The sequence below is a fragment of the Sorex araneus genome, chromosome X, assembly GCF_027595985.1.
Source record: "Sorex araneus isolate mSorAra2 chromosome X, mSorAra2.pri, whole genome shotgun sequence".
NCBI lineage: Eukaryota > Metazoa > Chordata > Mammalia > Eulipotyphla > Soricidae > Sorex > Sorex araneus.
The window spans coordinates 9,908,516-9,936,384 of record NC_073313.1 but is presented as its reverse complement, the minus strand read 5'-3'; the positions used below and the strand labels follow the sequence as shown (position 1 = coordinate 9,936,384).

The 27,869-nt window shown below is 53.9% G+C and overlaps 1 protein-coding gene across 1 annotated transcript in view; it reads right to left on the bottom strand.

Moving 5' to 3' along the window:
- Nucleotides 1–27,869, bottom strand: part of WWC3 (WWC family member 3) — an 82,845-nt gene that overhangs the window by 20,456 nt on the left and 34,520 nt on the right. Inside the window, exons 4-8 of the mRNA XM_055120840.1 lie at nt 18,922–18,998; nt 17,986–18,065; nt 10,138–10,267; nt 7,647–7,793; nt 3,839–3,912 (exon numbers count right to left, since the gene is read on the bottom strand). Of these exons, the coding sequence (XP_054976815.1) occupies nt 3,839–3,912; nt 7,647–7,793; nt 10,138–10,267; nt 17,986–18,065; nt 18,922–18,998 (508 nt within the window). The remainder of the gene's footprint in view (nt 1–3,838; nt 3,913–7,646; nt 7,794–10,137; nt 10,268–17,985; nt 18,066–18,921; nt 18,999–27,869) is intronic.

Below are 27,869 nucleotides of genomic sequence, written 5' to 3'. Positions count from 1 at the left end.
GAACAGTCACCATCAGAATGATGAGGAAGCAATGAAATTATTAACGGGAGAAGAGGCAAAGAGCACAGTAAAACGTCTGAAAACATCCACTCACGGTGGCCAAAGAAATATCTGCAGGCCCCAGCTGGAACAGTGCGCTGGGACCCTCCGCACCGTGGGACAGAAGCAAGCACAGACATGGGGCCTGGTCTGCCGCTGCGAGGGACATCAGTTCTCCAGGAGGCTGGCGGCACGCGGGCTGCTCTCAATACAGGCAAGCATTTCTGTACTTCCCAGCAGGCCCGTGGGTTTTTATTGCTCATTTTCATGATGACGCAGATAACTGCACACTCATTTCTCAGCTCTCAATGAAACGTAGAAGAATGGTGGGCTCGATCAGGAAGTGCCATTCCTTCCTACAGCCACCCTCCAGACGGACATCCGGGGCCTATTCTCACAGGGCTGAGGGGAAACTGCGCCCAAAGCCACAGAAGGGTTTCACAGAGAACATCTACGTGTGGCCTGGGATATGCCGGCACGTGCCAGCCTGCAGAGGGGGCCCTCACTGGCGCTGCACAGGACCTTGGCGAAGCGGCCTTTATGCAAAGTGACAGGAAAAAAAAACAGGTCCCTGAATATGGAAATTTGTTCAAGGTTATCTTGTCTGGGCCAGCGAGACAGTATAGTGGGTAGTGTGCTGGCTGTGCAAAAGACCGATCCTGGCTTGATCCCTGGCACCCCTGAGGACCAGCCCCACCCCTGACTGCACCAGGAGAGACCCCTAAGCACAGAGCTAGCTAGGAGTTAGCCTGGGGTGCCTCCCTCTGTGGCCCAAACACATAAAACCTCCAAGGAGCTTTATTATGACAATGAGAACAATCCCGGCTGGCAGCCACGGGGCCCAGCTGTTCACCCGCGGGCTGGAACTCACTCCCTCGGGGTCTGTCATTCTAACCCTGGGGAATTAAGGAAACTTCCAGAAAAGCTTTTTCTTCCACTCTGCAATGGCATTTCAGTGAAATTCAATACGAGGGAGCAAAACCACGATGAAAGTTGGCGGGCCCAGAGCACAGGGATGGGGCCTCGCGAGGGTCCGAAGCAGGCTCCGTCTCAAGCGCGGCCAGGGTCTCAGCGTGACCCACGGGGTCCCCAGCACCCCAGCTCCCGGCAGCACCACCACCCCCTGCCCTCACACTGCACTTGGGAGTACTGCTTGGGACAAAAAGGCCAGTTAACAGATTTTCCTCCTGGCCCGCAAGGGGCCAAGAGAGGCAATGCAGGGCAGCCTTCATCATTTCTCCCCACCCCCAAAAGCCAGAGGGGCGGTCACTTGCGACCTGGAGGGGCAGTCCGAGGACTGATCCAATTCGCCTGGAACCCTAACGCTGCGCTGATTTCTGAAAACAGATGAGCAGTAGGACCCATCCTGGCAGCGCACACGGAGCTGGACAGAAACTGGTCAGCCGAATGTTTTGTTCCTATCTGCACCGCGAGGGTTTCTATGGAAACGCTACAGTTTGTGCCCAGTTCTGGAACAAGTGCTCTTAGGTTAAAAATAAGGAGCCATCTGCGTCATTGGGATTGCTTCAAGACTTGCTCTTCCAAACGAACTTTAGAAAAATCGCACACTTTTAACCAGGAATGTGAAAAGATTTCTGTCCCAAGGTCTGCCCAGAATCCCAAGTGATGTTCCTGAAGTGAAAGGAAGAAGCAATCATGTGGGCGCATTTGACAAGATCCACTGTGGAAAACACCAAAACTAGTCACCATGACAATGGTTCTGCTGGCAGAATCACCGAGCAATCACATCACCAACTGGAACTAGGAGTTCCACTGCCACCAACTTCCTTGAGGTCACACTGCGCACGCAGGCCACTCCTGTCAGGAATACCGCATTATCATCACCTGGCGTCTCTAAGAAACCGTCTCCAACCCAGGCCTCCTCCCGTTAGAGCTGGCTAGGGGACAGGGAGCCCCGAGCGGGACTCTTCCATTTCATAAATGGGAGCAAAAAGACACATGTCCAGACACAGTAGGCAGAGGGCAAAGACCATCCTGTGACTGGTGGCCCGGAGAAGAGAGATCCCAGTGGGAAAGGAAAGGCGAGTGCAATTCTCCAGCCCGGGCCAGTGAGCACGGGGACCCCACAACAGGGGCGGCCCTGTCCCCAGCAGAACCAATGGCTTTCTCGGACTGGCTGGTCCAGGGCAGGGGTGAGGAAAGGTGTCCCCGGGCCTCCTGGCCATTGCCCCATGCCCAGCTGTCAGGGAACCATAGACGGAGGGGACAGCCCCGGAGCTCATGTCAGCACAGACTCTCAGCTCGCTGCTTGTGCCACTGGGCTGGTGCATTCTTTGTGAGGGGTTGTCATATGCCCCAGAGCTGTGACAGCTAAAATGGTCTCCGGACAGGGCCAGAATCTCGACCTCATAGGGACAACCACAGCTAAGTGTCCCCCAGTGTTACTTGAACACTTGGGTGCTGCCAGCTGCCCAGAAAGACATTTTGGAGGTGTCCATGCTGGGGCAGGTCCTTCCTCTGCAACCAAGAGCAAGGTCCTCCTCAGAGGAACTGTGTTGACTCCCACCCTCCTTCTTCTTCCTTTTGGTTTGCAGACACACCTGGCAGTGCTCAGAGTTGACTCCTGACTCTGTGTGGGGGACCTCTGGGGACACCGGGGATGGAACTCAGGTCGGCATGTGCAAAGTAAGCGCCCCCGCTGCTGTTCTACTGCTCTGGCCGTAAAGCCCTTGACTGTTGTTTGGGGGATCTGGGGCTGTTCTGAGGCCATAGCCGGCTGGGCTCACGGCTCTGTGCCCAGGAATCAGGCCTGGCAGGCTTGGGGAACCCGATAGGGTGCAGGGGCTAGAACCCGGGTGGCAAGCACCTTCCCGCTGTACTATGGCTTCAGCCCCAACCTTTAACCTCCCACCCCACCCCTTGACACAGAAGCTACTGAACGCTGTGGAAAACTCCAGCTCCAGCGAACACAAATGTCTGCTAGGTGGGGGAAATGTCAAGGCACAAGGCAGGACAATGATGGGCCTGTTTGCGGCGCTTCCCGGTGGCCGGTCCTGAAGATCACACGCCCCCGCCGTGAGCACCCTCATAAGTGTAAGTGTGTGGGACCGATGGGGGCATGCCGGCAGGGAAGCCCCACAGCCTTCCAGAGGGCACTGCTCACCTCTGCCCCCCACAAGACAGCAGGGTCCACGCCACGGCCACTCAGGCCAGAAGTGTGGCTTGGGGAGTTTGGCAGCTGTCACGACTGGCTCAAACTCGGCGCCTCCAATGCTGGGACCTGCGCTCTCATCTCCCCAGCCCGAGAAGCTTGCTTCCCAAACAGACGCCTGGCCATCTCAGGAGGCGTGTATTCTGAAATCATTTGGTCTTAAGACTCCTTCCAAGAGAGCAGGTCGTGAGAGCTAGCGCTGCACCGGATTTCTGCCAACATGGCCAGGGCCGGCCTCAGCTTTAAGAAGATTCCCCTGCCACCACCCTGCCAGCGCCTGGGGACCCAGACCCCATTAAACTGTCCCGTAAATCAGAAGGGACAGCTGTGCCCATTAACCCGCGCGGCTAGAGGCCAGAAGAGTTAAGATCAGACACGTAAGAGCGAGTCTGAGACGCGGTACTCGCTGGAGGGGGGAGGGAGGTGATCCTGAACTACCCAGAGAGCGGGAAAAGTCCTTCTGACTGCGAGGTATAAAGACTTTCAGACCTGAAACGGTTTGAAAGTCTGCCCGACCCGTTCCAAGTAACGGCACAGAAACGACTGTGCAGGCGGCCGGCCCTGCTTCCCAAGGCGCGGCGGGCGGACGCCCGTGCAGGAACTCTGCGGCTCCTGTGCCCTCCTCACCTCTTCCGGGCCTCCTCATACTGCCAGTTAAGCCGGACTCGGTCCACCAGTCTCGTTTTATCATCGAAGATGAACTTTCCAGAACAGAAAGGGGAAACAAAAAGGGAAACATATTAGAAACATTTTCCACCAAAAAAAAAAAATCCATCGCAACGTTCAGCAAGCATGAGGGTTTGGTTTTTCAATCAAACTGCACTGATCTTCCCCGGGGCCCACTGCCGGGAGCGTCGGGGCCCAGGGCGCCTTGCGCCTCTCCACGCGCAGATGCTCTGCTGCTTCTTTCCCTCCCCACTTTGCAAAGGTCAGGAAGGAAGAACAAGTCCAAGGTGCCACGTGTGGCCAGCGGGGGCTGGGAACAGGGCTGCCATGAATGGCCTCACCCAGTAGGGTGGGTGTGCTGGACCAGCTAGGGTGGAATTTCAAACAACAAAAAATGACATTTTCAAAGGAACTCAGGGGTGACTAAGTGAAAGTGGACGCCAGGGCAAAACCATTCCTCTCATTTTCTACCACATCGTGCCAAACTGCTCGGCATACACCAGACAATGCACGGGAGCAGCTGAGGTCTCCGGGAGATCCAAGGGAGGCCCTGGAGTGAGGTCGGGAGCGAAATGCTTGCACCACAACCCCAGGGGCAGCCACTAAACGCTCCGCACAATTCCAGAACCTACAATCCTCCGTGCGTTCTAATAGACCTGTACGGACAGGCTGTTGGCTCATTTGTTTGGGGGCCACATCCAGCCATGTGCAGGGGTTGCTCCTTGCTCTGTGCTCATGGATCACTTAGGATGGTAGTTGGGAGGACCCTATGGGATGGTGGGGATCATTTCTGGGTCAGCCATGCACAAGGCAAACGCCCTACCCACGGTAGCCTCTCTCCAGCCCTGAGATCTATGTAATCTCCTGGCTTCACTGTCCCTTCTTTCTTGGAACTATCTAGGTACAGTTTCAAGACTCTGGGTTCCAGTAGTTGGTGTGACCTCACTAGATCATATGTGATGGTCACTTGATCTTTAAAGAACCGCGCCCCAAGTAAGACGTGACAACAGCCTACTGTAGTGACCAGCTTTGCTAGTAAATGTCTGTCTACTTCTCCTTGAGCAGAGATGGGAGAGATGCCTTAGGAGGGACTGAGCATGCTCCAAAAACACGTCTCAGGAGCCCATGCAGGGACTCTCTGCATGGCATTCCCAGCAACTGGGGCTACAATGTCACCCTCTGGAAACGACCATTACAGTGGCCTCTTAAAACCAGTAAGGTTGGGGACAGGGCGACAGTACAGTGGCGAAGCTGTTTGCCTTGCACATGGCTGACCCAGGCTCTATCCCTGGCATCCCATATGGTCCCCCAAGCACTACGAGGAGTAATTCCCGAGTGCAGAGCCAGGAGTCACCCCAGCATTGCCAGGGGTTACCCCACACCAAAATAAAATAAAAATACAAGTAAGTGTCATTTCTATTTTGTTTCTGTTTGGGTGTCATACCAGCTGATGTGCAGGGATTAGTCCTGGCTCGGTGCCCAGGAATCATTCCTGGCAGAGCGTGGAGGACCCTATGGGGTGCCAACGATCAAATCTGGGTTGACCCCATGCAAGGCAAGTGTCTTCTCCAAGTGCCGTTTCTGTGCCCTGGCATCACTCCTGCTAGGGTTTGGGGGAACGTGTGTGGCGCAGGAGAAGGAACCCCAGTTAGCTGCACACGGGGAAAGCACCGGGCCCACTCTACTCTGTTCTGGCCTCTTCTCGACCTGCTTAGACCTCTGTAAGTCTGCTTTCGTCCTGTCCTTTGAGAACAAACTGGACGTGTTAGTGAACAGAGAAGAAAAACCTACAGTCAGATCGTGTGGAGCCCGGAGGCAGGCTGCTGACTCCCACGCTCCTGCTTGCGTTCCTTACAAGGCTGCACGTGTCTTCTTTCATCAGCAGCCAGCCACAGAAGTGACTCAAAGGGATCACTTCGTGGGGCACAGTGATGTCGCCAATGGCCCACTAGCTTCTACTTCCTGGGGCTAACCCATGTGACACGATCCCCGATGTGGCTGTGACCCACAGAAGCCACTGTATGATGAGGTTACAAAAGACAGTGACTTCCATCTCGCCGGGAGATGTTCGGCTTCATGTTCTGATGAAACAAGCTGCTGTGAGTGGAAGTTCACATTCCCGTCCTGCCGGAAATCGTGGGTGGTCGGCTGGACCATCCTGCAGCCAAGTCCTCGGACGAGAGCACAGCCCTGGCCGACACCTTGTCTGCAGGGTCCTGAGAGCATAACCTGAACCCGGTTTGGAGGGAGTGGGGGTGGAGGGCGGTGGCCGAACAGCAGCACAACTGGCAGCTGCCTGCCACGCTTTAGAAGGCGAGAGAGCAGAAACCCAGAGGGGCGAGCTCAAACCCAGACGCGCTGCACTCAGGCTCCCTGACCGCGAGTCGCCCGGCGTCAAAGGGCGAGGGCAACAATATTTCAATTGAGATACCAGTCAGGGAGCTGTTCTGGGACCAGGCCCAGGCTGGCCCCGAAAAACAGCAGGGGTCCGGGGTTACTGCTGGGGTCATCTCCACATAAGCAGCCACTCCCCACCTGACAGTCTGAGAAAGAGAGTCTTACCCAGATCATTAGAGAACCTTTGATCTCCCCCGTCTCTCAGAGGAGCTCTGAGTCTCTCCATCCTAATTGCAACCTTATGATAAGCAGCAATAAATTATTCATGGAATTCAGTAAGTCTTGTACTCCCTGCCTTCCCTCATTCCAGTATCTTTAGGCGGGAATGCCGGACATTTTTCACTCGGATTCTTCTGTGTGTGCGCGCATGGTGTCACAGCCCTGCCTGGGCGCAAACATGCTGTGTGTGAGAACAATGAGGGGAAAGACACACACGGGGCTGTTCCCGGCCACGCAAGACAAGACGGATTGTTCTGGACTACTTTATGCTCCCCTCAAAGGGCCACAATTGGCCATAGTTCCCAGGGCGTGCTGGCTCTTATTGACTTTGTTCGGGGAGGGCATTCTGCACTCCTGTGGCCTCGTGACTCAATGAACCCTCTGCACGCATTCCCGGGTGCTGTCCGAGGTGGCCGCAAGAGTGTCAAAGCAGCAGTGTCCTTGGACAGTCACCCCCTGTGGCTGCGAACGGTGGCAGCCAACTTTGTTTCCGGGGCTAGTCAAGGCCTCAGTCATCATCAAAAGGGGCACTATGAAAGTCTTCCAAGACCCAAACAAAATTAATTTTAGTTCAAGTCGATTTCCTGACATTCTCTTAGAAGAATAAGATCAAAGTATGACCCAAGGTGACACAGTCAGTCACCCGGCCTTTGAAAGTCATTGGGCTAAGCTACAGAGGGACAAGCTGTGGCCCTAGGGCCAGATCTCCAACAGCGAACCCCCCAACCCTGTTCTGTAAATTAAGTTTTCTTGCCCCAGGCCACTTGCTCACATGACATTTTGTGGTGACTTCTGAGGGGCCAGGGCAGAGACGACATGACCAGCCATCCAAGAATCTGTAGGCCCGGGATCTGGACAGCGGAAGTTAGTTGGCCTGTGCTCAAAAAACACACAACACAAGGTCCAACACAGGTCTGTCCACAAGCACCTACGCTCCACTCTCGCGAGGATACTAGCATCTTTCAGAATCAGAAGGCCCGAGAGAGTGATGGGCACTCCCTCGCCTCCCAGGTCACTAAACCGTCTGTTCCAGCAGCCATGAGAGACACTACGGTCCCCTCAAGAGCCAACACACTTCTGAGGCACATATGGAAAGTGGGAGCGGGTGAGCGTGCTGAGAGGACAGCGCCTCCCTCCCTCCCGGCTGCCATACCTCGCCGATAATGTCCGTCTGAGAGCCCGCATCGCAGAACTGTTGAGGGAAAGACTCGCCAGGCCCACTGGCCCCCTGGGGCCACTCCTGAGGGGGCTCGCTGAGGGAGCAGCTGCTCTTGAAGCCATCGGTGAGCTTGGCCAGGCTCTGCAAGGGAAAGAGAGAGTTGTCTGAGCAGAGCTGGCCCCCGCCTCGTTCAGCTCCCAGGAGACGGGGCAGAAACGAGTGCCAGGGGCACTTTAATAAACGTCTTGGTAACTGAAATCAAGTGTTGCTGAGTCCTCATGGCAGCGTGTGAATAAAACCGAGAACAACTGAGGAGCTATTTTTACTGTTCTGTTGTGTTGTTTTTCTTCTTAAATTGAAAGGCTGTGTTTCCTTAAGAAAAAATAAGCTTTCCCTTCCCCAAAAACCAAACAAGACACAGAAGCAGAAAGTAAAGGGGCTGCCAGGGTGGGGGGCGGGGGTCACGGTGGGCAGTGCTGGTGGAAGGGCCCCGGGTCTCAGTGAGAACAGGCGTAACTCCAGGAACACAGCGAGCAGCGAGCCCAACACAACAGCCACTAGGCGCACTGAGGAACGTGCCTCAGCCACATTCACCCCAGCTAGACACACACACACACTGTTAATGTGTGGGGCCGAGCCAGTGGAGAGATGGCCCTGGGAAAAGGTGTACAAATGGTGAGCCCTGGCAAAGGTGAGTGCCGTCACACCACGTGGCCTCGTCTGGCGTCATTTTTTTTTCGATTTTTGGGTCACACCCAGCAATGCTCAGGGGTTACTCCTGGCTCTGCACTCAGGAATTACTCCTGGTGGTGCTCGGGGGACACTATGGGATGCTGAGGATCGAACCCGGGTCGGCCACATGCAAGGCAAATGCCCTACCCACTATACTAGCGCTCGGGTCCCAGTCTGGCATCATTTCTTCAGCATGATTCTACCTCATCCTCTCACCGGAGGTTGGCTTGTAACAATGAGATGAACTACGTATTATGGCATATAGAACAGCTTCGGGCAAAAGTTCAAGAGAAATCCACTTTTCCAAAGAGTTTTTCCAGTGAATTCTGGAGACTGAGGACGTCTACAGACACCAGAACGTGCAGATCCAGCATCACGCCTCGGGCTGAGCTCTGTACGCAAAGGTGCCTGGGCCTGGGCTACTGCTGCTTAAGGAGTCTCGGAAGAAAACCAGCACTCTCTCCCACTGACACAAGCTCCTGAAGCTTCGCAGAGAACATGAGGGGGCCTGCACCTTCCTCCAGAAATTCTGTCTTCTCAGCCTCGACAGGGTACGAACTGTGGTGTCCGGCAGAAAATCCCAGCGGAGGCCAGTTACCTCCCGTACCCGGAAGAATACTTTCTCATACTTTCTCTCTGAAAGCATGAGACTCCCACAGCCCTCAGATGATGGCCGAGGTGGGGCCCGGTAATCTGCAGGACTCCCAGCCCTGAGTTCTTGGCAGGCCTGTTTCACAGCACCTCGGAGCCTGAGCTCGTCACACCACGCGGCCCTCTACGTCTGACATTCTACAGAAGCTAGACAAATGCCCAGCAGGAGCCAGGTGCTCGCTGAAGCATGTGACTGAACAACTAAACTTCCCAACTGAAACCACTGAAGGAATTCTAGCTCAGAGCAAGACCTGTGTGCATCCATGTGCAGCGGCCAGCTTTCTCTGAAAAGAACAGAGAGCAGGGGTGCTCCAGGGTACCCCCAAGTAAAGGCATGGAAAGCTCCGCAAAGGTCCACCATGGCCGTCCAACCCCATGGTGGACACCGTGCAGCTGCGTCAGGGGAGCCAGAGGTTCCTGGTGGGGAGAGGTGAAAGGTGAGGAAGAGGCCAGTGGCACTGCCTGCTTCTACTCTTGTGACACCTGAGCAATGGCTGCTGTATACCACGCTCGGGGCATGGATTACATCATCCACAGAGACAGGCTGGAGGGACCTGATGCAGGTAACTTATCCAAAACCAGGAACCCGAGGTCTCTGAAGGTGACATGAGGTTAGTGCGGGGCATGGTGGGTGCATCACTGTGGACTCCAATGCAGTGACTAGAGGTCTGAGGAGAGGAGACTGAACACGGTGTGTCTAAGGCAGAGATGGCAGGGATATGCCTATAGGCCAAGGGACACGTGGCAGTGACAGCAGTGACTGAAGTGAGGGCTGAGACCAGGAAGATACTTCATGCAGGCCTTCAAAAGGAACATGGACAACACCTTTTCCACAAACATATGTCCTCCAGACTCCAGAGAAGAAATTTCTGCTGTGTAAGTCACCAGTTGGGTGGCACTTGGTTACGCCACCAAGTAGCCATGAAACTGACCATGTACTCTGCAATATGTCCTTCTCTGCAAGCACAAACACTCATACCACAGACTCAGGCCCTAACAGGCAAAAAACCCAGCTAATAAAAAGATTCTGTATCTAGGAAGGCTCTAGAAGGAAACAATGTCTGGAGAGGGAGGCTGGAGCAGGTGGCAGCAGATGAGTTACCTGCATCAGGTCCCGCCTCTCCTTCTCGCCTGTCCAGATCGCCTTCTTGATGGTCCGGAGTTCATTCATGATGGCCTGAGCCTCATCCACTTTGTAGTTGGTGTGAGCATTTGACATCTTCCGATCAATTCTGGTTAGAAAAGAAAGGTAAGAGTCACTCCGGGAGGGGGGGGTGGAGATTACCAACATTCCATTAAACAACAATGAACTCAAAAGCTTCTGAGAAAGGTAAGAAACAGTAGCAAACATGGGACCAGAGTGACAGTGAAGCGAGGAGGGCATTTGCCTTGCATGTGGCCCACCTGGGTTTGATCCCCGGCATCCCATATAGTGTCCGGAGCACCACCAGGAGTGATTCCTGAGTTCAGAGCCAGGAGTAACCCCTGAGCATCGCCAGGTGTGACCCAAAAGGCCAAAAAGTAAAGGAAAAGGAAATAGTGGCAAACAGTGGTCAAGTCTACCTCAATATAAAAGTCATTGCTAAGTGTTCTCAGTGTTTGGGGGTAAAAAATACAGAGCCTGTACATCGTCCCTTCTCAAGGTAAACCCAAGAGGTAGGATTTGGCTGTGAGTGATGCCCTCTGCCCTGGAGCAAGCCTGGTTTGGGTGATGGCAAAGGCTTGGCTCTGGCCTTCCAAAACCAGTTCGCTCTGGTACAACATCCTTATCATGTGTTCGATACCTCAGTCCTGGAACTCAGAAACTGTTGGTGCTAACAAAGACGGCATCATTTTTTCAGGAAATGGAGCAAACACCTCTTCTGCAAAACCTTACCTTATGCTTCAGTTCCACTACACGGGTTCTGCTCCTAAATTGCCTCTCCCATGTCATCCTACAAATCTGAGCCCTCACAAAGAAAGCCCACGCTTCCTTACTGGCCACTCACAAAACCATCCCCGTGTGGGTGAGTTCAGATGACACCCACGGAAGTCACGTTCCCTCCCCCAACCTCACTTCCATCGTGGCTGCACAGGGGTACCAGAGCAGCTGCTCCCCTCTCCTGACACCATGGAAGGGAGAGCTCGCTCGGCAGCTGCACGGCACATACTACTGCTGGAGATTAGCACTCCCAGGTAAACGCCGACTTGACATGCCGTGGCACATATGGAAATAGAAGTTGCTGAGTCCTTTACGATCACTCTCCAGTTCCAGCCACAAGTCACTGCTCCCAGGAAAACTGCAGCTGCACTCACTGAGAAGGGCGAACCGGCGCCAGGGCCTCTGCTCTGCGGGGGGTCCAGGTTCAAATCCCGGCACTGCATGGTACCCTGAGCACTGCCCAAGGTGAGCATTAAGTTGGGAGTAGCCCCAAACACAACCAAGTCTGCCTCCCCCAGAAAACTGCTTGCCAGTCGTCTTCCAGGCAGGGGCGACAGGTGCACCTGGAGCATCCTGAGCCCCGACAGGGGGGCTTCGTGTTCCTGAACTTGGTGACCTGGCAGAGATGCCAGGTGTAGGACAAAGATCCAAATCCAGCTGATGGCACAGGTCCGTGGGCACCTGCCAAGCTGAGCCCACAGCTGAAACATCCGTCCGCCAGAGTTTAGGAGCAGGGTTGGGGAGCCTCTTCTGGCACTATTATTAGCCACTGCATGTTATATAATAGCTATAATTAGCCCCGACTCCACCCTCTGCACACACTTCTAAGTGCCCAGAGAATTAACAATAAAAAGATTCTGTGATCAAGAACCCTCATTGAAGAACAAGCCACGCCCGATACCAATGAACCCGACTCGGCTCCCACTCGGGGCGGGCTGCAAGGGACACCCCTTGTCCGGGGCTGTTCGTCTCCTGGGGCTCCACAAATACCATTTCAGCTGCTCTGTGGATTACCAAGCACACAATACAGGGCAAAAATGCAAGGAGCGGCCAACACTTCTTGCAGATCAAGTCAAGACACCTTGGCCTAGGAACGACCCCTCTTCCGCCGAGAGTCCTTCCGATGCACCACCCTTGACACCATCAGCCACAAACACAGAGGCTGAAGCAGTCTGCTGGAAAGGGCTCCACCATTTCCACCCAAAGACTCCCAGGCCAGGAAGGTGGGCTTCTCCAGAACAGCCAGCCAGCTGCCTGTGTGCTAAGGGAACGAGCATCTTCCCAAACACAGCAAATGTACCATCACCGACAACACCATGTCGAGAAAGGAAAGCGCTGCACCCAACCTAGCTGCAAACACAGGCCCGGCCACCTTTCAGGCTGCAACCCACCTGCTGACCCTGGGCAAGCGATCCCTGTAGGCTCTGAGGGGCCGCAGAGCCCACATGCAGCCCTCAGCAAGCCTGGAGTTGCGGGCTCACGCCAGCAGCCTCTCAACATCAGGCTTTCAGTTAGGAGGAAGCTCCCGCCGGGGAAAAGCATCCATTGGCTCAGATGCCCGGGAGAAGAGGAATTGAAGCCCCGGGCCCAGAGCCGGCCTCTCTCCAACAGAGAGATGCGGCCCCCCAGAGAAGCACAAAGCCTAGCCTCCTTGAGCAGTAGCCTTTCCCCACACCGTGGGTGAACCTGTGAAGGGGGGTACCATCATAGGGCTTGGGCGCCCCCACTGTGCAGTGTCCCACACATTCCGAAGGTTGTGTCAGTGAGAATGGAAGGGGGAGTCACAAGTCTGAGGGCCTGGGGAGATGCACGGGCAAACTGGAGTCCCAGGTTCGAGACCTGGCACCACATGGCCCCTTGAGCCCCGAGCGCAGAGCCAGGAGGAGCACTGCGGCGGTGGGTCCCCAAACAAAGGCCAGGTTACTGGATGATATTCCTCTGTGTGAGGACCGGATCGAAACCATCACTCATGGAGCAATGACCCGAAGGCGGCTCTTTGTCCCTCCTCTAAGGGCCAAAGCCAGCATAAATGCATCTCGGAAAGGAAAAGGAAACTAAGAAATGCTGAGCCCTGAACACCAGTGCCCCCAAATTCACATCTGCAATCCTGTGGCCCAGTATAGGGGCCTGTGGGAGGGGACCAAGTCAGGTGTGTGGAACCCCACAAATGGCAGGTCTGAGACCCCTTCTACTGTGTGAGGACACAGTGAGGTGGCCGTTTCTGAACCAAGAAGTTGGCTGGTCACCAGGTGTGACTGTTTAAGGCACCTCGAGCTCAGCTCTCCAGGCTCCAGAACCATCTGGAAAAAATTCTCATGTGCCTAAGTTGCCTAACTGTGGCACTACAGCAGCCCCAGTAATGAGCGCATACACTCCCCCAGGTGCGGCCACAAGGCCCCTCCAGAGTCAGCCACACCCAAGTCAGGCCCCTACACTCACACCACGTCGAACCCAAAGACCATCCACTCAGCTCGCCAAAGAGCAACTGAAACTCAGCTGCTGCTCTTCACCGTCAGATTTGATTTGTTTTGGAGGGAGGCGTGTCAAGGATAGAACCCGGGACCTCATGCGTGCACAGCCTGTGCTCTACCTCTGAGCCCTACCATGGGCCTGCGGGTCGCTTCTGAAGGGCAGGCTAGCACGGAGACAGATGGAGCAAAACGGGCCGCCGTCCCATTCGAAGGCCGACTGGAGGGGCCTGCGCCAGCTCTGCCCCCATGGAGCCATTGTGCCATGCAGGCAGGGCACTTACCTAGCACATGGTTGACTCACATTGGATCCCAGCACCCCACATGGTCCCCCGAGCCCTGCCAGGAGTACTGCCAGGTATGGCCCCCAAACAAAACCAAAGCAAACTTCCAAGGAGGAGGAGAGAGGTGCACAGCAAGCCGCCATCTTGCAGCAAGAGTTGCCAGGGAGGCCTAGGAGAATGAGGCTCTTCTCCCTTCGCACCGCCCTCTCACTCGGGGCCTGGGAGGCACGTCCCAAAGTAGCCGCCAGCTTTCTACCACCAGCAGGTCCTACAGGGCACCGCAGACTTGTCCCCCAAGTGTTGGTCTTGTAGCGCTGTCTGAGGAAACTTGTGTGTGCTCCTGATCCTCCCTGAACAGTGCTCTCCCCTGGCACTCCATCCCCACAGGCCAAGTGGCTGGCCTCAGAAGACATACGGCTGGGGCCAGAGCAATAGCCCAGCGGTGGTGGGCCATATGCCTTGGAGACGGCCAACCGGGTTTGATCCCTGGCATCTCATGCCCCCAGGTCCTCCAGGAATCATCTCTGAACACAGAGCCAGGAGTAAGCCCTGAGTACCATAGGCTCTTGGCACAAAACCAAAACTAAAAGGGCACATGGCTTAGCTTCCTGGCTGCCTGTCCCCCGGGAAGCCCCCAAGCATGAAGGGCACAGGGCCGGGGGCTTCATGAAAGCGGCCTCTGGACCTGTGGGTGCACATGCAGCCGTGCCAGGGGAGGATTCTGAGGAAAGCACGGCGAGACATGGACGAGATCCCTGCAGTGACACCGGGAAGGTCCCACGCCCTGGAGCAGTGTGACAGCCGCCACTGCGCCCCATCCCGGGCCCAGAACTGCGGGGGTTCTAAGGACTGGCTGGGAACAAAGCCAAATCCATGTCCCATGCAGCATGGAGAACAGGGCAGGCTGCACGGCAGGCGCGGGAGACTGAGGGGGAGGGAGGTGTGTGAGAATCGGGGCACAAATTTCACACGTGCGCACCAAGCGGCTGATCCCAGAACAATGGCCCCCGAGGACTGGAAGAGACCAGACAGGGTGGGAGTTGGGGACCAACTCAAGTCTGGATAGGATTTTATTTATTTGGGAGGGGGAAGTATGGGTCACATCCAGCAGTGCTCATGGCTTCCTCCTGGTTCTGTGCTCAGGGACTATTCCTCACAGTGCCACAGACTGAACGTGCATGCAACGCACGCATGTAAAGCATACGAAGATACGGAAAGCATGCCTTCCTGACTGTCCTATTGCTGCGGCCCCCAGGTGGCATGTGAAGTGATAAAGCAGAGCACAGGTGGCCAGTGTGGCAAATGAGCACCGAACATGATCATAACAGCCTGGGGACAAAACGGGGCCAGGATAGCCTTCCCCAAAGCCAACTGGGCCAACGGGCCAGTACTCAGGGGCACTGGGGGTTTCACAGTAGAGAACAGCTTTGATGACATGAGGCATGGGAAACGGGAATGAGCCCCACACCCACTGGCCCACACCCCCGTCTGGGGAGGTGCATGCATCTGGCTCCAGTGCTCCCCAAATGTGAGGGCAGCAGAGCCTGGGGGTAATCTCAATTCACCCAAAGGTTTTGGTTACCCATAAATGTTGCTCCCATTTCCTGAAGATTATTCAACTGCCTTGAGAGAAATTAAAGTTCAAGTTCTGCTGAGATACCATTGTTCACCCACGAGACTGTCAGGAAGGCAAAAGCTGGGCAGCATGTGTCTGCTGGTGGCAGGCTATAGAATGGTGCAGCCTCTGAAAAGGGGGGTCCAGCAGGACCCAAGCACCCACCCTTGCAGCATTAAAGCCACTTGAGGGCTTCCTCCTAAGATAGTCACATGCTTAAGCACCTGAATGACAACAACTGCACCCTTGAGCCGGACCCAGCCTTGCGACAGCATGCTGCAGTAAGCAAGCGCCTGTTCCAGTGACACGGGAGCAGAAAGAGCTGCTACAAGAGACATTTGATGGGACAAAGCAAATCGATTTTTTTCAACCAATCAGCTGTCAGAGAGGGGGAGAGAGGGGCTAGAAACAGAGCAGGAGACGGCAAGCCAACACTCATGACAATCCGGACATAGCTCAAACTGGGGAAGCTTCCTGGAGTGCTATTACATGCGGGTGCAGTCAGCGTAGCTAAGTCCAGAACTGCAGAAGAGATGTTCATAGATTCCACATGATTCAGGCTTCACTGCACTGATGCAGGAGTTGGAGTAAGGCTGGGAAGCCTCCAGTACACTGTCCCCTCATCTGGCATGTTTGACATTTGCCATCATTGAAGTTTTATGTGTCCGTTACACACGGCCACAGATATATTCTATCATGAACTTGAGACTGTGTTCGTGGCCAGTGCCCCTCTACAAAAATGAACAACATACACAGACGTGCAAAAATACAAAAGCTTCTTTTTACCTCACTTGGACCCAAGCATAATGATGGATTTCCTTGCTTGCCAGAGAGTTCACCAAGATAAACAAGTCAGGTTTAAAATATTATAAGGAGCCCAACTCCTGGTGAGGTGCTCTGGAAAAGAATACTCCACATTTTCTGGGAAGCATGAAGCACCCAACAGTTTCTGGAAAAAAACCCAGAGCCTCTACCTCAAATCAGTGTTGGTAAGAATATGTGGGATGGTTGTTTATGTATTACCCGTGCTGCAGGCTAGCATTCATAGTACAGGGGATAGCGGACAGGGGCAAACACATCTGCAAGACTTACAAAAGATTTCCCGAATGTCTCAATGGCTAGTTCAACTCTGCACGAGCCGATGGAAATGGAGCAAGGTCTTTGAGACCAGAACGAAGGAGGCTGCTTCCGTCCCAAGCACCGCCCGTGGGAGCCACCGGGAAGCTCCCTCGGAAACTCACACATGCACATGGCTGGAGTGCCCACACGTGCTGTCCCTCTGTCCCAGGACAGCAGCACGGTCCATCAGCACTGACGACGGCAAACGCTGGAGCACACCATCCAGGACCACGGCCAAGTGCAGCGCCCTCACCAGAGCCACATACCCTGGCAGGAAGTGGCCTGACAAGCACTGCTGGCGAGGGCGAGTGACATGGTGTGGCTACCACCCACGGGCGCCACAGCAGCTCCTGTCTCGCTCCCACAACCCTGGGGACACTGTGGCCTCCTCCTAGTCCTGAAATGACTTTGACTACAAGAAACGGTTCTCCTTCCTCCCAAGCCCAGGGGCCAGCTGAACACCTGGCACATTTTGTTTTCTGGAAGGTTCGATCTTCAGCTGACACCACACTATAAGCTTGTCGCTAGTCCGGAGCCACCCCCGCTCCGCCACTCACCCCCTCCCCCAAAGCCACCACTGGTAGGGAACAGTGGCGGGGGGGGGGTCTCCCTCCAAGGCTTCGGGTCTTCCTGAGCCACCTTATGCCACGACTCGGAGGTTCTGCTTGTGGGAAATGAGTTCACTGCCCTCCAGAGAATGCGGGGCAACTGAGGGAGACAGCTGTGGCCCCCAAACTGGGCACTGCAGGGCTGCTGCCGACCCACCTGGAGAGACTCAGCGCCATGGCTCACCAGCAGGGTTCAGGCCTGGCCCAGTGAGGTTCCAGGGTCCTCAATACAGGAAAAATTTCATCAAATAACCAAGCATCTATGAGGCACACAGCCTTGCCACAGAGGTTCATTAGGCTACAAACGTCAGTAAGATCGAAGTGAAGAAAACCCACAGCAGGTGCATATGGGTACAACTTCAGACCCAGTGACGGGCAGGGAGCGACTAAAGGGGACTGGTGACATCCATTTCACTAAACTGAAATGAAACCTTGTATTTATGTTTTGCGGCCACACCCGCAGTGGTCAGGGTTACTCCTGGCTCTGTGCTCAGGGATCACTCCTGGCAGGCTCAGGGAGCCCTATGGGGTGCCGGAGGCTGAACCTAGGGTGCCCACACAGCAGGCAGGTGCCTCACCTGCTGTGCTATCTCTCCGTCCTAAATGTGACTTTTAGAATGAGATGGAGAAACTACGACTAGCACAACTGGCATTCTCATCTCCATGGCCATGCTTGAGCATGTGCATAAGTACTCAATTCAGCTTGTTTGCCAACTATTTCCCCAAAGGGAACCAAGTGTCTTCCACAAAGACGCATGCTGAGGAAGACTGAGCCTCAGCCCAGCAGAACGGCAGACAGCCTGGAGGCTTTAGGACGTGAGCCCTGGTATGTCTCACAGTGGGCAAGTACCAGACACCAACACGTAGGTAGGCAGACAGACAGACAGACAGGCAGTCCCAAGGGGGGAGCCCCTCCTTGGCCTGGGGGTACTCACTCTTGCAGAGTCTCCACCCCCTTTTCTTTGTACTGAAGTTCCTGCTTCATCTGGGTCAGTTCCCGCTTTAATCTGGAAAGCTAAAGACAGATAACATATTTCTTATTTTCCCCCCCAAAACAAGCTGTGGAAAAGTGTTTCTACGGTTGTTAGTGCTGCGATCACCTTCACAAGGCATTTCCAATCCATGGGGCTCTTTTCTCTCCCTCAGCTTCCGTGGGGGGGGGGGGGGTGTACACCTGGCTCCCAAGGCAAAATCAGGAGCAACTATCTTTCTTTCTGAAGTGCGACACTTTCTAGGTAGCGAGTGTGTCCTTGCTTCTACCTGGCACTCAGAGGCCAGGCGCCCACCGCTGACGCCTTCCCCCACAGCTGGGGCAGGGATTCACAGCCTCTGGAAACGCCTAGGGGGTTCTCGGAGGTGAGAATCTCTGCCAGGAAGATCACTTCTGGTTTCAGGATTAGACAGCAACCGGGGTTGCAAGTCCCAGACATGTCCTCTGCTTTGGGACAGGCTCTAGGAAAGAGGTCCCTTCTCAGGAGGGAGGCGCCAAAGGGCTGCGATGAGGAGGCGCAGGCCGGCCGCGAAAGGCAGAAGCGCCTCCAAGGCCACAGTGGGAAGGTTCCTTGGGAAAAGCAGCAGCAGGGAGAGGGCAGACCCAGCCTGGAGGGGAGCAGCCCTTTCAGACCCGGCCTGACGGCACCAAAACACCTTCCCAAGCTGAACTAGGAGGCAGGGGCGGGGGACGCCGTGCAGGTGGCTCTTCAGGCAACATAAGGCTTGCCAACGAAAACTGTGTCCCCTCTGCAGTGACACCAACTGGGATAAGCGTCCATGAAATCGGAAACCTGAGCACTGACCACAATGGTCGCCCTGCAGTGAACCCAGATAAATGAAGTCACCGGCAAATGCAAACGGGGCTCCAGGCAACTCACCCGATCCCGACGACTCGCAATTTCCGCCTTGATTTGGTGAGGGTCATACTTCGTGTTTGCCGAGTATCCAGAAAAGGCTACGCAGAAGGGGGGGAAAGAGTTTATTTTAGAAGAAATCCTTTAAAATAAACACACACACACACACAGAGGAGATCTTCTGGGTCGCTGTAGCAGAGTACCAGGTGGACGAGGACCATTTCCCACTTCACAACCCCAACGCTGGAGGTTTGAGCCTGGCCCAAGCCTATCTGCACAATTCCCCAACAAAAATGACACGGCTGGAGGGAAATTAAACTCTCTCCACCCAGGGCAGAACAGCCCAGCTTCAACGCGAGTGGACACGCGGACACGCACGCACGCACACACTCACACACACACGGGGTGGTTCGACAGTCGGGAAACTGCCCTCCTGTGGAAACAGAACGTGCGCATGAATCCATTTTCACTTGCTTTTAGGACGCACGCACATGTGGAACCACTGCAAGGAAAGAGCCACAAAGCTTTAGTTCAGCTCAGCAGCTTCAGCACAAAGATCTTATTCTTAAGCTTTGCACAGCTCCCGTCTCCGAGTGAGTCATCTTTGACAAGGGGATAAGAGGGTAAAGATTTGTACAATGCAAAAGTCCGCTCTCGGGGCCGGACTGATACAGCAGGTAGAGTGCTTGCTCTGCCTGCATCTGACCCGTGTTCCATGCCCAGCATCCCATAAGGTCCCCTGAGCACCGCCAGGACTGATTCCTGAGCTCAGAGTCAGGAGTAAGCCCTGAGTATCACCAGTGAGGCCCCGAAGCCAAACGAACTGAAAGTTAAGGCCACTCTCTCAAAGTACATCCACAGTGGGCAGGCTCCTTCCAAGTGGCTGCTGCAGCCAGAACAGAAAGGCCCCCCACTCTGACTGTAGCAGCAGCTCCCCGAGTTTAGCTGACACTCATCACAGCTCACTGCTTTCTCAAATTGTGTAGCGCAATGATTTTAACCCCTCTTACAGGTACCCACCATCTGGAGAAGCGTCTCTCGCCAGGGCCGGCGGCAACCCAAGCACCATTTCCCCGACTCACCCACCTCTCCACAGACACAGCCCCCAGCACCTCTGCTCATGGTTCATTTCAGCCTTGCTTTGTTCTAGATGGTTCTGCATGCCGCACTGCCCTGCTCACCAACCCTTCCTGGGTGAGGGGAATGCTCTTTTGTTTGTAGTGGTGACTCACCCCATGCGGGTGTCCCCTGCCTCCCAGTCACATTCATTCCATCCACCGGCTCAGACACCCATCTGCAGGGCCCGGTTGCTTCATTTGATTCTTTGATCTGGGTATGGGAGCTGAACATCGTTCAGATAAGGGCCAGTGACTGGTAATCCGTTCAAAGTCATTCTGTGACTTTCTACTGAGAAGGATGGCGAAAACCCACCCAGGGACCTAAACAAGGAGATTAGTTCCCGCCTTCAACCAGAAGCGCATCCAAAGTTCATCTGAACAGTGCTCCTTTTCAAAACCACTTCAAGCCCCCAGTTGGGCAGAATTCCAAGCACCAAGAACTCTCTGGCGGAGCGCTCTGTCTTCCAACTTTATCTCAGATCTCATATTTAGAATTACAATCTTTTGAGACATCAAGCCAAATGTTTTAAAAACAGAATTCTTCCTTAGACAAACAGTATCTATTGTCAGATATGAGCATTTCCATCCTGCCTGTCCCTCTGGCTTCACGAAACCAGCCCTGGAGACAACCCCTGAACGCTTCTCTGTGAAATCGCCACAGGAAACTCGGGGGGCCTCGGGTTCCTAACCTGAGTTTAAAGACCTTCCACGTGAGACCGAGAGAGTCGGCAGAGGAGCTCTGAGGGTATCTGCAGAGATCATGGGGGCTCTCCTGTCTGAGGTAGTCAGAGGGGCGAGGCACCAGCGACCAGACCCTCGGCCATGGTTCTCTGTGCGGGCTCCCAGGGAAAGCAAGCAAAGATGTGAATGCACGCAGATGCCCGGCGCCATTTCCTTTGGGAGCTTCCTGTCACGGTTGAACCGGACCTGAATGGCTGAATGAAGAGGTCTGTCTGACTGGATACCATTTAAGTTGCCTTTGCTATGGGTCTGAAGATGATTACCTTCTAGAACGGGGACAAAGGAAGACAGGGACAACTCAAGAATCTCAGACTCTGAGCATTTTCTTCTCTTCCAATGCTGAGGAGAGCTTTGAGCACTGACTCCAGTGACCATAGTTCAGTTGCTACAAACAGTCTCGTGAAACAGAACCCATTTCTGGAGTCCAGGGAACAGCGTAGTGCTCTGGTCCCTACTGTCACAGCACGCCCCTCCCTGCACTTAGGGAAAGAAACAGCTCCCAGCTCCACCCCAGCACGGCCCTGGTGGCTGCATCTCTCGCACCAGGTATGCCGGGACAGGCCCTAGGCTCCCCCCAGAAGAGGAGAAATAGTCGAGACGTGCTCTCAGTTCCAGGTTTATGGTAAATAAGATCTTTCTTCTCACTTGAACAGCAGAGCGGGTAGAGCCTGAGTGTGACAGTGACGCAGTGGTTTGACCAGGTCATGGCACGTCAGCCCTGGTGCCTTGCTGAGAGAGGGGCCTTCCACACTGACTTCATCAGAGGGCCTGGGGGAGAGACTCGGGAGAGGCAAGACACGGGTCGGCACCGGCCTACACGATACCGTCGGCAGTCGAGGTCCTCGTGTGGAGAACTGGGCACCTGTGGGTCAGGCCAGCTCACCCGTGCCAGGATGCACAGCCCCGAGGGCAGCTGCCCCGACAGGTTTGGCTTCGGCAAGCTGTCGACTCCAGAGCTCAGCCTGGATGTCCACTAAAGGGTTACAGAAAGGGGTCTGTTTATCTCTCTACCTGCTAAAGACCAGGCCGCATTCTTCAAATACACCCTGTGGGCAGTGTCCACCCCCCACACACCTCACGCACCTCCAGGCATGAAGACTTGGACACGCTGCTCAGAGGAGCCAGGGCCCCAGTCCCCACAGTGGGAGCTAATTACCAGCCACATAAGAACATGAGAAACCATCCAGGCCAACAAAAGACAGCATAACGCTCTGTTCCAAGGTGCCGTGCCGTATGCCAAGGACTGGAACATTCAGTGAGGGCTGACCACAGAAGTGACACAAGCTGCCGCCCAGTCCCACCCAACAAAGGTCTCCTGGGGGACCAGCACCGGGGGGGGGGGTTTCCTAGTGGACGGCCTTCCAGATTGAATCCGGCCAATGAATGCCTGTGAAGTGTTCCCTGATCCCTTTCCTCCGGCCTGCTCCAACATGCCTGCAGGAAGGAAAACAAAGGCTGAGGGCCGGGGTTGTGGCCCTTACCCTAACCTAGATAGGAGATGAGAAAGCCTGGAGCAGACAGCCAATGGGAGGCCCTGGCGGTGGGATGGGCTGGGAGCCTCCGAAAGAATGTTGGCAGGACTGATGACTGATAAGGTCAAGGCTTCACCACCTACCCCAAGAATTCAGGGTGGGTCAGCACTTTCTCATGGGAGATAAGGCTGACTCTTTCCCAGCCACCCACAGACACTTCTGGTGGCTCCTCCTAGGCCACAGGCCTGCTCCTGGGTCTACAGGAGTAGATCCCAAGGCTGGGAATCACCAGAAAGCTTTTACAAAGGCTGGCCCCACCCAGGCCAATTAAGGCAGCGATGGCACTTAAAACCCCATTAGGAGATTCTCACTTGCAACCAGGGCGGAGAATCATCCCTGTAGTCCAGGGCCTGGGAAACCTGGCTAAGGCCCAGGACCGGACGGATAGTACAGGAGTTAAGGCAGTGACTTCGCATGAAGTGGACTCTGACTCTGCGGATGGTTCCCTGAGCCTCGCCTGGAGTAAGCCCTGAGCGCCACTAGGTGTGGCCCAAATCCCCAAACCCCACTAAAAAGAAAAACCCAAAGGGATAGAGAATAAGTATGTTAGTCTCCGGGGGAGACATGCTCTGTCAACTGTTCACACTGCTATCACAGCTGATGAGCAAATGGGCATGACTGGGTTCCAATAAATCTTTATTTACAAGCAACCAGAGCACACAGTGGGCCCTACGTGACTTGCTGGTCCACGTTACCCCGTGGCAGAATGCCTTTCAAAAGAGCCTTGTAAATAGCCACGTGCTTCATCTGAACTTGTCGTGTGCCCAGCTCTCAGGAAGCATGAAACAACAGTGCCAGAACTCAACTGAACTCAACTGTACTCAATGCTTAAATGCAGAAGCATGAAGACCATAGAAAGAAGGCGCTTTCGTTCCGTGTGAAGCTTTGAGCCCAGGCACCAGTGGCGTGTCCCCCTCCAGGACAGGGAGGAAGAAAACAAGAGCAAAGTGCAAAGCAAAGCTGCTGAGACGGCACCAAGGAGCACTGGAGAGTGGGTCCAGCCCAGTGCAACTTGCTCAGCTTGAGCTTCAGCTCATACAAAGGAAGGAGGGCAGGGTCCCTGGTCCACGTGTGTCCAAACTGCACAAAGCAGCGGGACTGGCTCTGATCAGGACAGAAAAGGCCCAGGTGGGCAGAGAGCATGGGCTTGTGGGGCAGGAGGGAGGTTCGGGTCCCGCCCAAACCACAACAGCAGGATCTTCCCTGCCAAACGGAGTTTTATTCTTGGTGATTCCCCTGCCTTTGGGCAATATGTGAAAGCTCCTGTACTAGAAATAGCTGCTCCCATTATAGCCTCATGACCCCCTAGCATCAGGTATTAAGGGTAAATCATGTTCCCAATCTTCCATTTGCCCGTGTTGGCATCGAGTTGGCAGGCAACTTCTCAATTTCTTCTCTTTTCTCTTTATTTGGGGGTGGAGGCACATCCATTAGTTCTGGAGACTATTCCTGGTTCTGTGGTCCTACAGGGGCTGGGGGGCGCCATGTTGTGCCAGAACTCGGACCCAGAGCACAGTCATTTGAGCCATCACTCCAGCCCAACTTGTCCATTTCTGATCAGTGTTTAACCACACACACCACACATACACACATACCCCTGAGCTCAAGTCCAAGTCTACCACTTCCTGGAGCTGGAGCTGCAGAGATGCAATATCACTTGCACCACTATTCAGCTTCTCATAAACGCTGTGAGGGCATGGTGTTCACAAACCCCACAGAACCGCAATCAGAATGATGCACGTAAAACACTGCACACTGAATCGGGCTTCTATCCCTTTAAGCTGCTGCAAATGAGGGAAGTATAGGGAAATAAATCCTAATGGTGTTCCATTCCCATGATGAGAAGATGAGCAGAAACCTAGCGGGACCATGTGGGATCCAGCCAGACTACAGATAACACCACTGCATCTTCCCATATGGGCCCAGTTCCTGCCGCGACATCTGCTACATCACATGATTCGAGCCAGCAGGCTTGAATTACTATGTGGCCAAAGCCATCATTGCAGCCACACAGTTCAGGTTAAATGGCAAATTGAAGGAGCTGGGTCAAAAGCCCACAAACAGGAATACCCTGAGAAACAACTTGGATTGATTCCTACATTCCACTAATTCCTAAATCCCATCTGACATCTACCAAAGAACCAATAGTCCTGGCAGGTTCCACTGGCCTTTGGGAAAAGAAGCCCAGTCTGGCCTCCAAGACCCCCTACACAAGTGGGCACTGACACTCCCTGCAGCGACGCTCACAGGTGGCAGGCAACGGAACCCAATGAGCAGGCTGAGATCCAGTCAGCACCAGCGCCCTCCGCCACCTCAAACACAGCAGCTCCACAGTGCCTTGTTCACTGGGCATTAATCAAACTCCCTAGCTTGTGGGCAGGGATGGGACCGAGTACAACTCCCATATGCCCGAAGGTCAAGGAAGCAAAGAGCCCGTGGAAATAGACCAATCTGAGGCACACCAGGCTCAGACGTCAAGTTCTGAGGGTCCTCACGTGCCAGTGCTGCCCCAGGGTTGGCAAGGACCTAACAGGCGGGGCCGAGGCCCTCCTGTGTCTGCAGCCTCCAGAAGCGCAGTGGCAGGGCTTCATGCGCACTGTAGCCTGTAGGAACCAGTCCTAACACAACTCTCAGCACTCCGTTTGCTTTCACTGACAAGAAGCTTCCATCCACCTTAGTCTTACCCGCCCTTCTTCCTTCCCAAAAAGACAGCTTTCGAGCCTCTGGAGGCGCAAGAACAGGCAGCGCAGGCGAAGGAGCAGTACAGGTAAAAGGGCACAGGGATCATGCAGGCTTAAGGCCATGGTCACGGCCAGTTCAATCCCTGGCACCCACATATTCTTTCCTGAGCACGGACAGGAGTGATCCCGGAGCAACGCTGGGAGTGGCACAATTCCCACCCCACTCCGCCCCAAAAAAGGCAGGACTACTAGAAGGAAACATTCTAATAGGCTGAATCCCTGAAACTGCCAATAGGTGCTTGTTTCAAGCTATAAATATGACAAGTTTTGGTTTGAGAGGTGGGGGCAGTGCTCAGGGTTTACCCCGACTCTGCACTCAGACCCGGGTCAGCTGTGTACAAGGGAAGCGCCCTACCTGCTGTATTATCACTCCGCCCCTACCAAAATGGCAATTTTATATGGCTCTACTTCTACCAGGTAGGTTTCTAAAAATTTTTGCATAGCTAACTACTATTCTCCAAACCGGTTATCAGTGACTCCCTTCAGCTTCCACCCCCACAATAACTAAGACATCATCAACTGGGCCGAAAGGACCATCTCAGTATGGACCACACAGGCAGGAAGGCCCTTGCCTTGCATATGGCTATGGTGGCTGCGACCCTGGTTCAAATCCAGGAACCACATATGGTCCCCTGAGTTCTGCCAGGGGTTACTCCTGAGTATGGAGCCAGGAATGGGTCCTGAGCACTGCCAGGTATGATCCAAAGTCCAAAAAGAAATCATCTCAATAGATTTTTCAAAGGAATGAACTCTCACAGAGTGTACATAGCTTCTGACTACATCAGAATGAAATCAGAAACCAATGGTGTGATGTACAAGTCCCAACAACTTACTTTTAAAGACTGTGGTTCAAAAAGCACACACATACACACACTCAACACAAAGGAAATGAAAAATACTTTGAAAATGCCAAGATGTGTGGACTACAATGAAAGTTGTCCTTAGAGGAGAATTTATGCTTTAGAGGATTGTTGGAGGAAATAAAAGATGGTCTAAAATCAAGGACCTAACATACTTAAGAAGCTAGAAAAGGAAGAACAGTTTAAAGCCTATTTAAATAGGAGAGGGGGAGAATAGATTAAGAAATAGAAAACAGACAAGAAATGAGATGGGAGGAGGAAAAATGAAAAGCCAGTTTACCTTCAAGATAAAAGTTGAGCTACACTGATTAAGAACAAGGGATGACTCAGTTTTAATAGCAGGAACGAAAGAGATGACAGCTCCGAACTCCAGATATGAAAAGAATCAATAAAAGAATTTTACAAACTAGACAAACTCCACGGGTTGGGTGAACAGCTAGGGACAGAAGTCAGTTTGTTACCTGCAAGACAGTTGGATCAAAACAAGGCACAATACTCCAGATTATCTCTGGTGTTTCTCCACGTGAACAGACAGTAAGGCCCGGGAGCAATACAGCACCCAACAAAGCCAAAACTACTATCTGACCCTTTGCAAGTTTCATTTTTAGCTTTTGGGCCACATTTAGCAAATCACTCCTGGCTCTGTGCTCAGGGGACCATATGGGGTGTCAGGGATCGAATCTAGGTAGGTTAGGTTGTGTGCAAGCAAGTCCCCTTCAGTCTCCAGCCCCACCTTTACAAGGTTTTACACTAAAGAAACTAGACAGACTCCTTCAGTTACACAAAAACACCAAAATTAGACCAAGCAGAGACAATGTGAACAGCCCTATAGAAGGTGATTTTGTAGCTGCCAAAATCTCACAAAGATCTCCTGGTCTACGGGGCTTTTCTAGAGAATTCTATCAAACAGTCGAGTATTAAAACCAATCCCACAGTAACCTTCTGCAAAGAGAGGAGAAACACTCTTCAATTCCTTCTATGAGGTCAGTATTATCCCTATTCCAGAGAAAGAAAAAGAAAGCAAAAACTTCAGAGATAAGAAACTAGCCTCTAAAAATTAACCCTGAGCCGACCTGTCACATTCTGAGGGACAGTTTCAACAAAGCAAACAAAACCAATAGCTAAAGAGCAAAAGAGATAAGACAAGCTGGTGAGAACATACCATTATATCCACATCCCTGCATTTTCTGGAGGCACATGGCAATAAATATCTCACATTCCTGGCGCCCCCACCTCTTCTCCACAGTGTGGCCCCAGGCTCTCCCCTGCACTCCAGCACTGAGCAAAGCATTGCTGATGTCTGGAGTGTTGAGTGCTGGGTCACCAAAGTCACAGGTGGGGCCCTGCACGTCTCACCTAGGCTTGGGTTTGATGAACTCAAGCCTAGTACCAGAGTCCTCTGTGCACCCCAAGGCCAATGGCGTCCAGGACAGTCACGGTCATGGACCTCGGGGTGGGTGTGGCGGGGACAAAAATAACAAATAACAGGCCGTGGGATCCCAGTCTGCGTCAGCTTCCTCGAAACCCTCAGCACTGCCTGAGTAACCCACTGCCCCCCAAACCAGAGGGGTCCATCGGGGAAACATCCCTGTGCATCCACCCAACTGGTGGGGCACGTCCCCAGAAACAACTGTACCGAGAAGGCTGCTGGGCAGGTGCGTGGACGCCAGAGTCTTGCCGCCAGGGTCCAGCAAAGAACCGCCTGAATTTCCCCAGGCCACCCGGCAGCGTGTGCTCGGTCCTTCCCGCCCAGTGCACCTGACACATGGCCTCTCATGTCCCCCTGGATTTCGTGTGGGCACGTGTTTATTCTCTCCAAAATTCCATGAGGGCAGGGACCCTGTGGCCTCAGTTCATCACCCCACATGGCAGAGTTTGGGCACCAGGTGGGCACTAGATGGGCGTTTGCTGAAGGCTGTTAAGACAGGATGAAATCCGGCCATTTGCAACAACGCGGGTGGACCTAGAAGGCTTTATGCT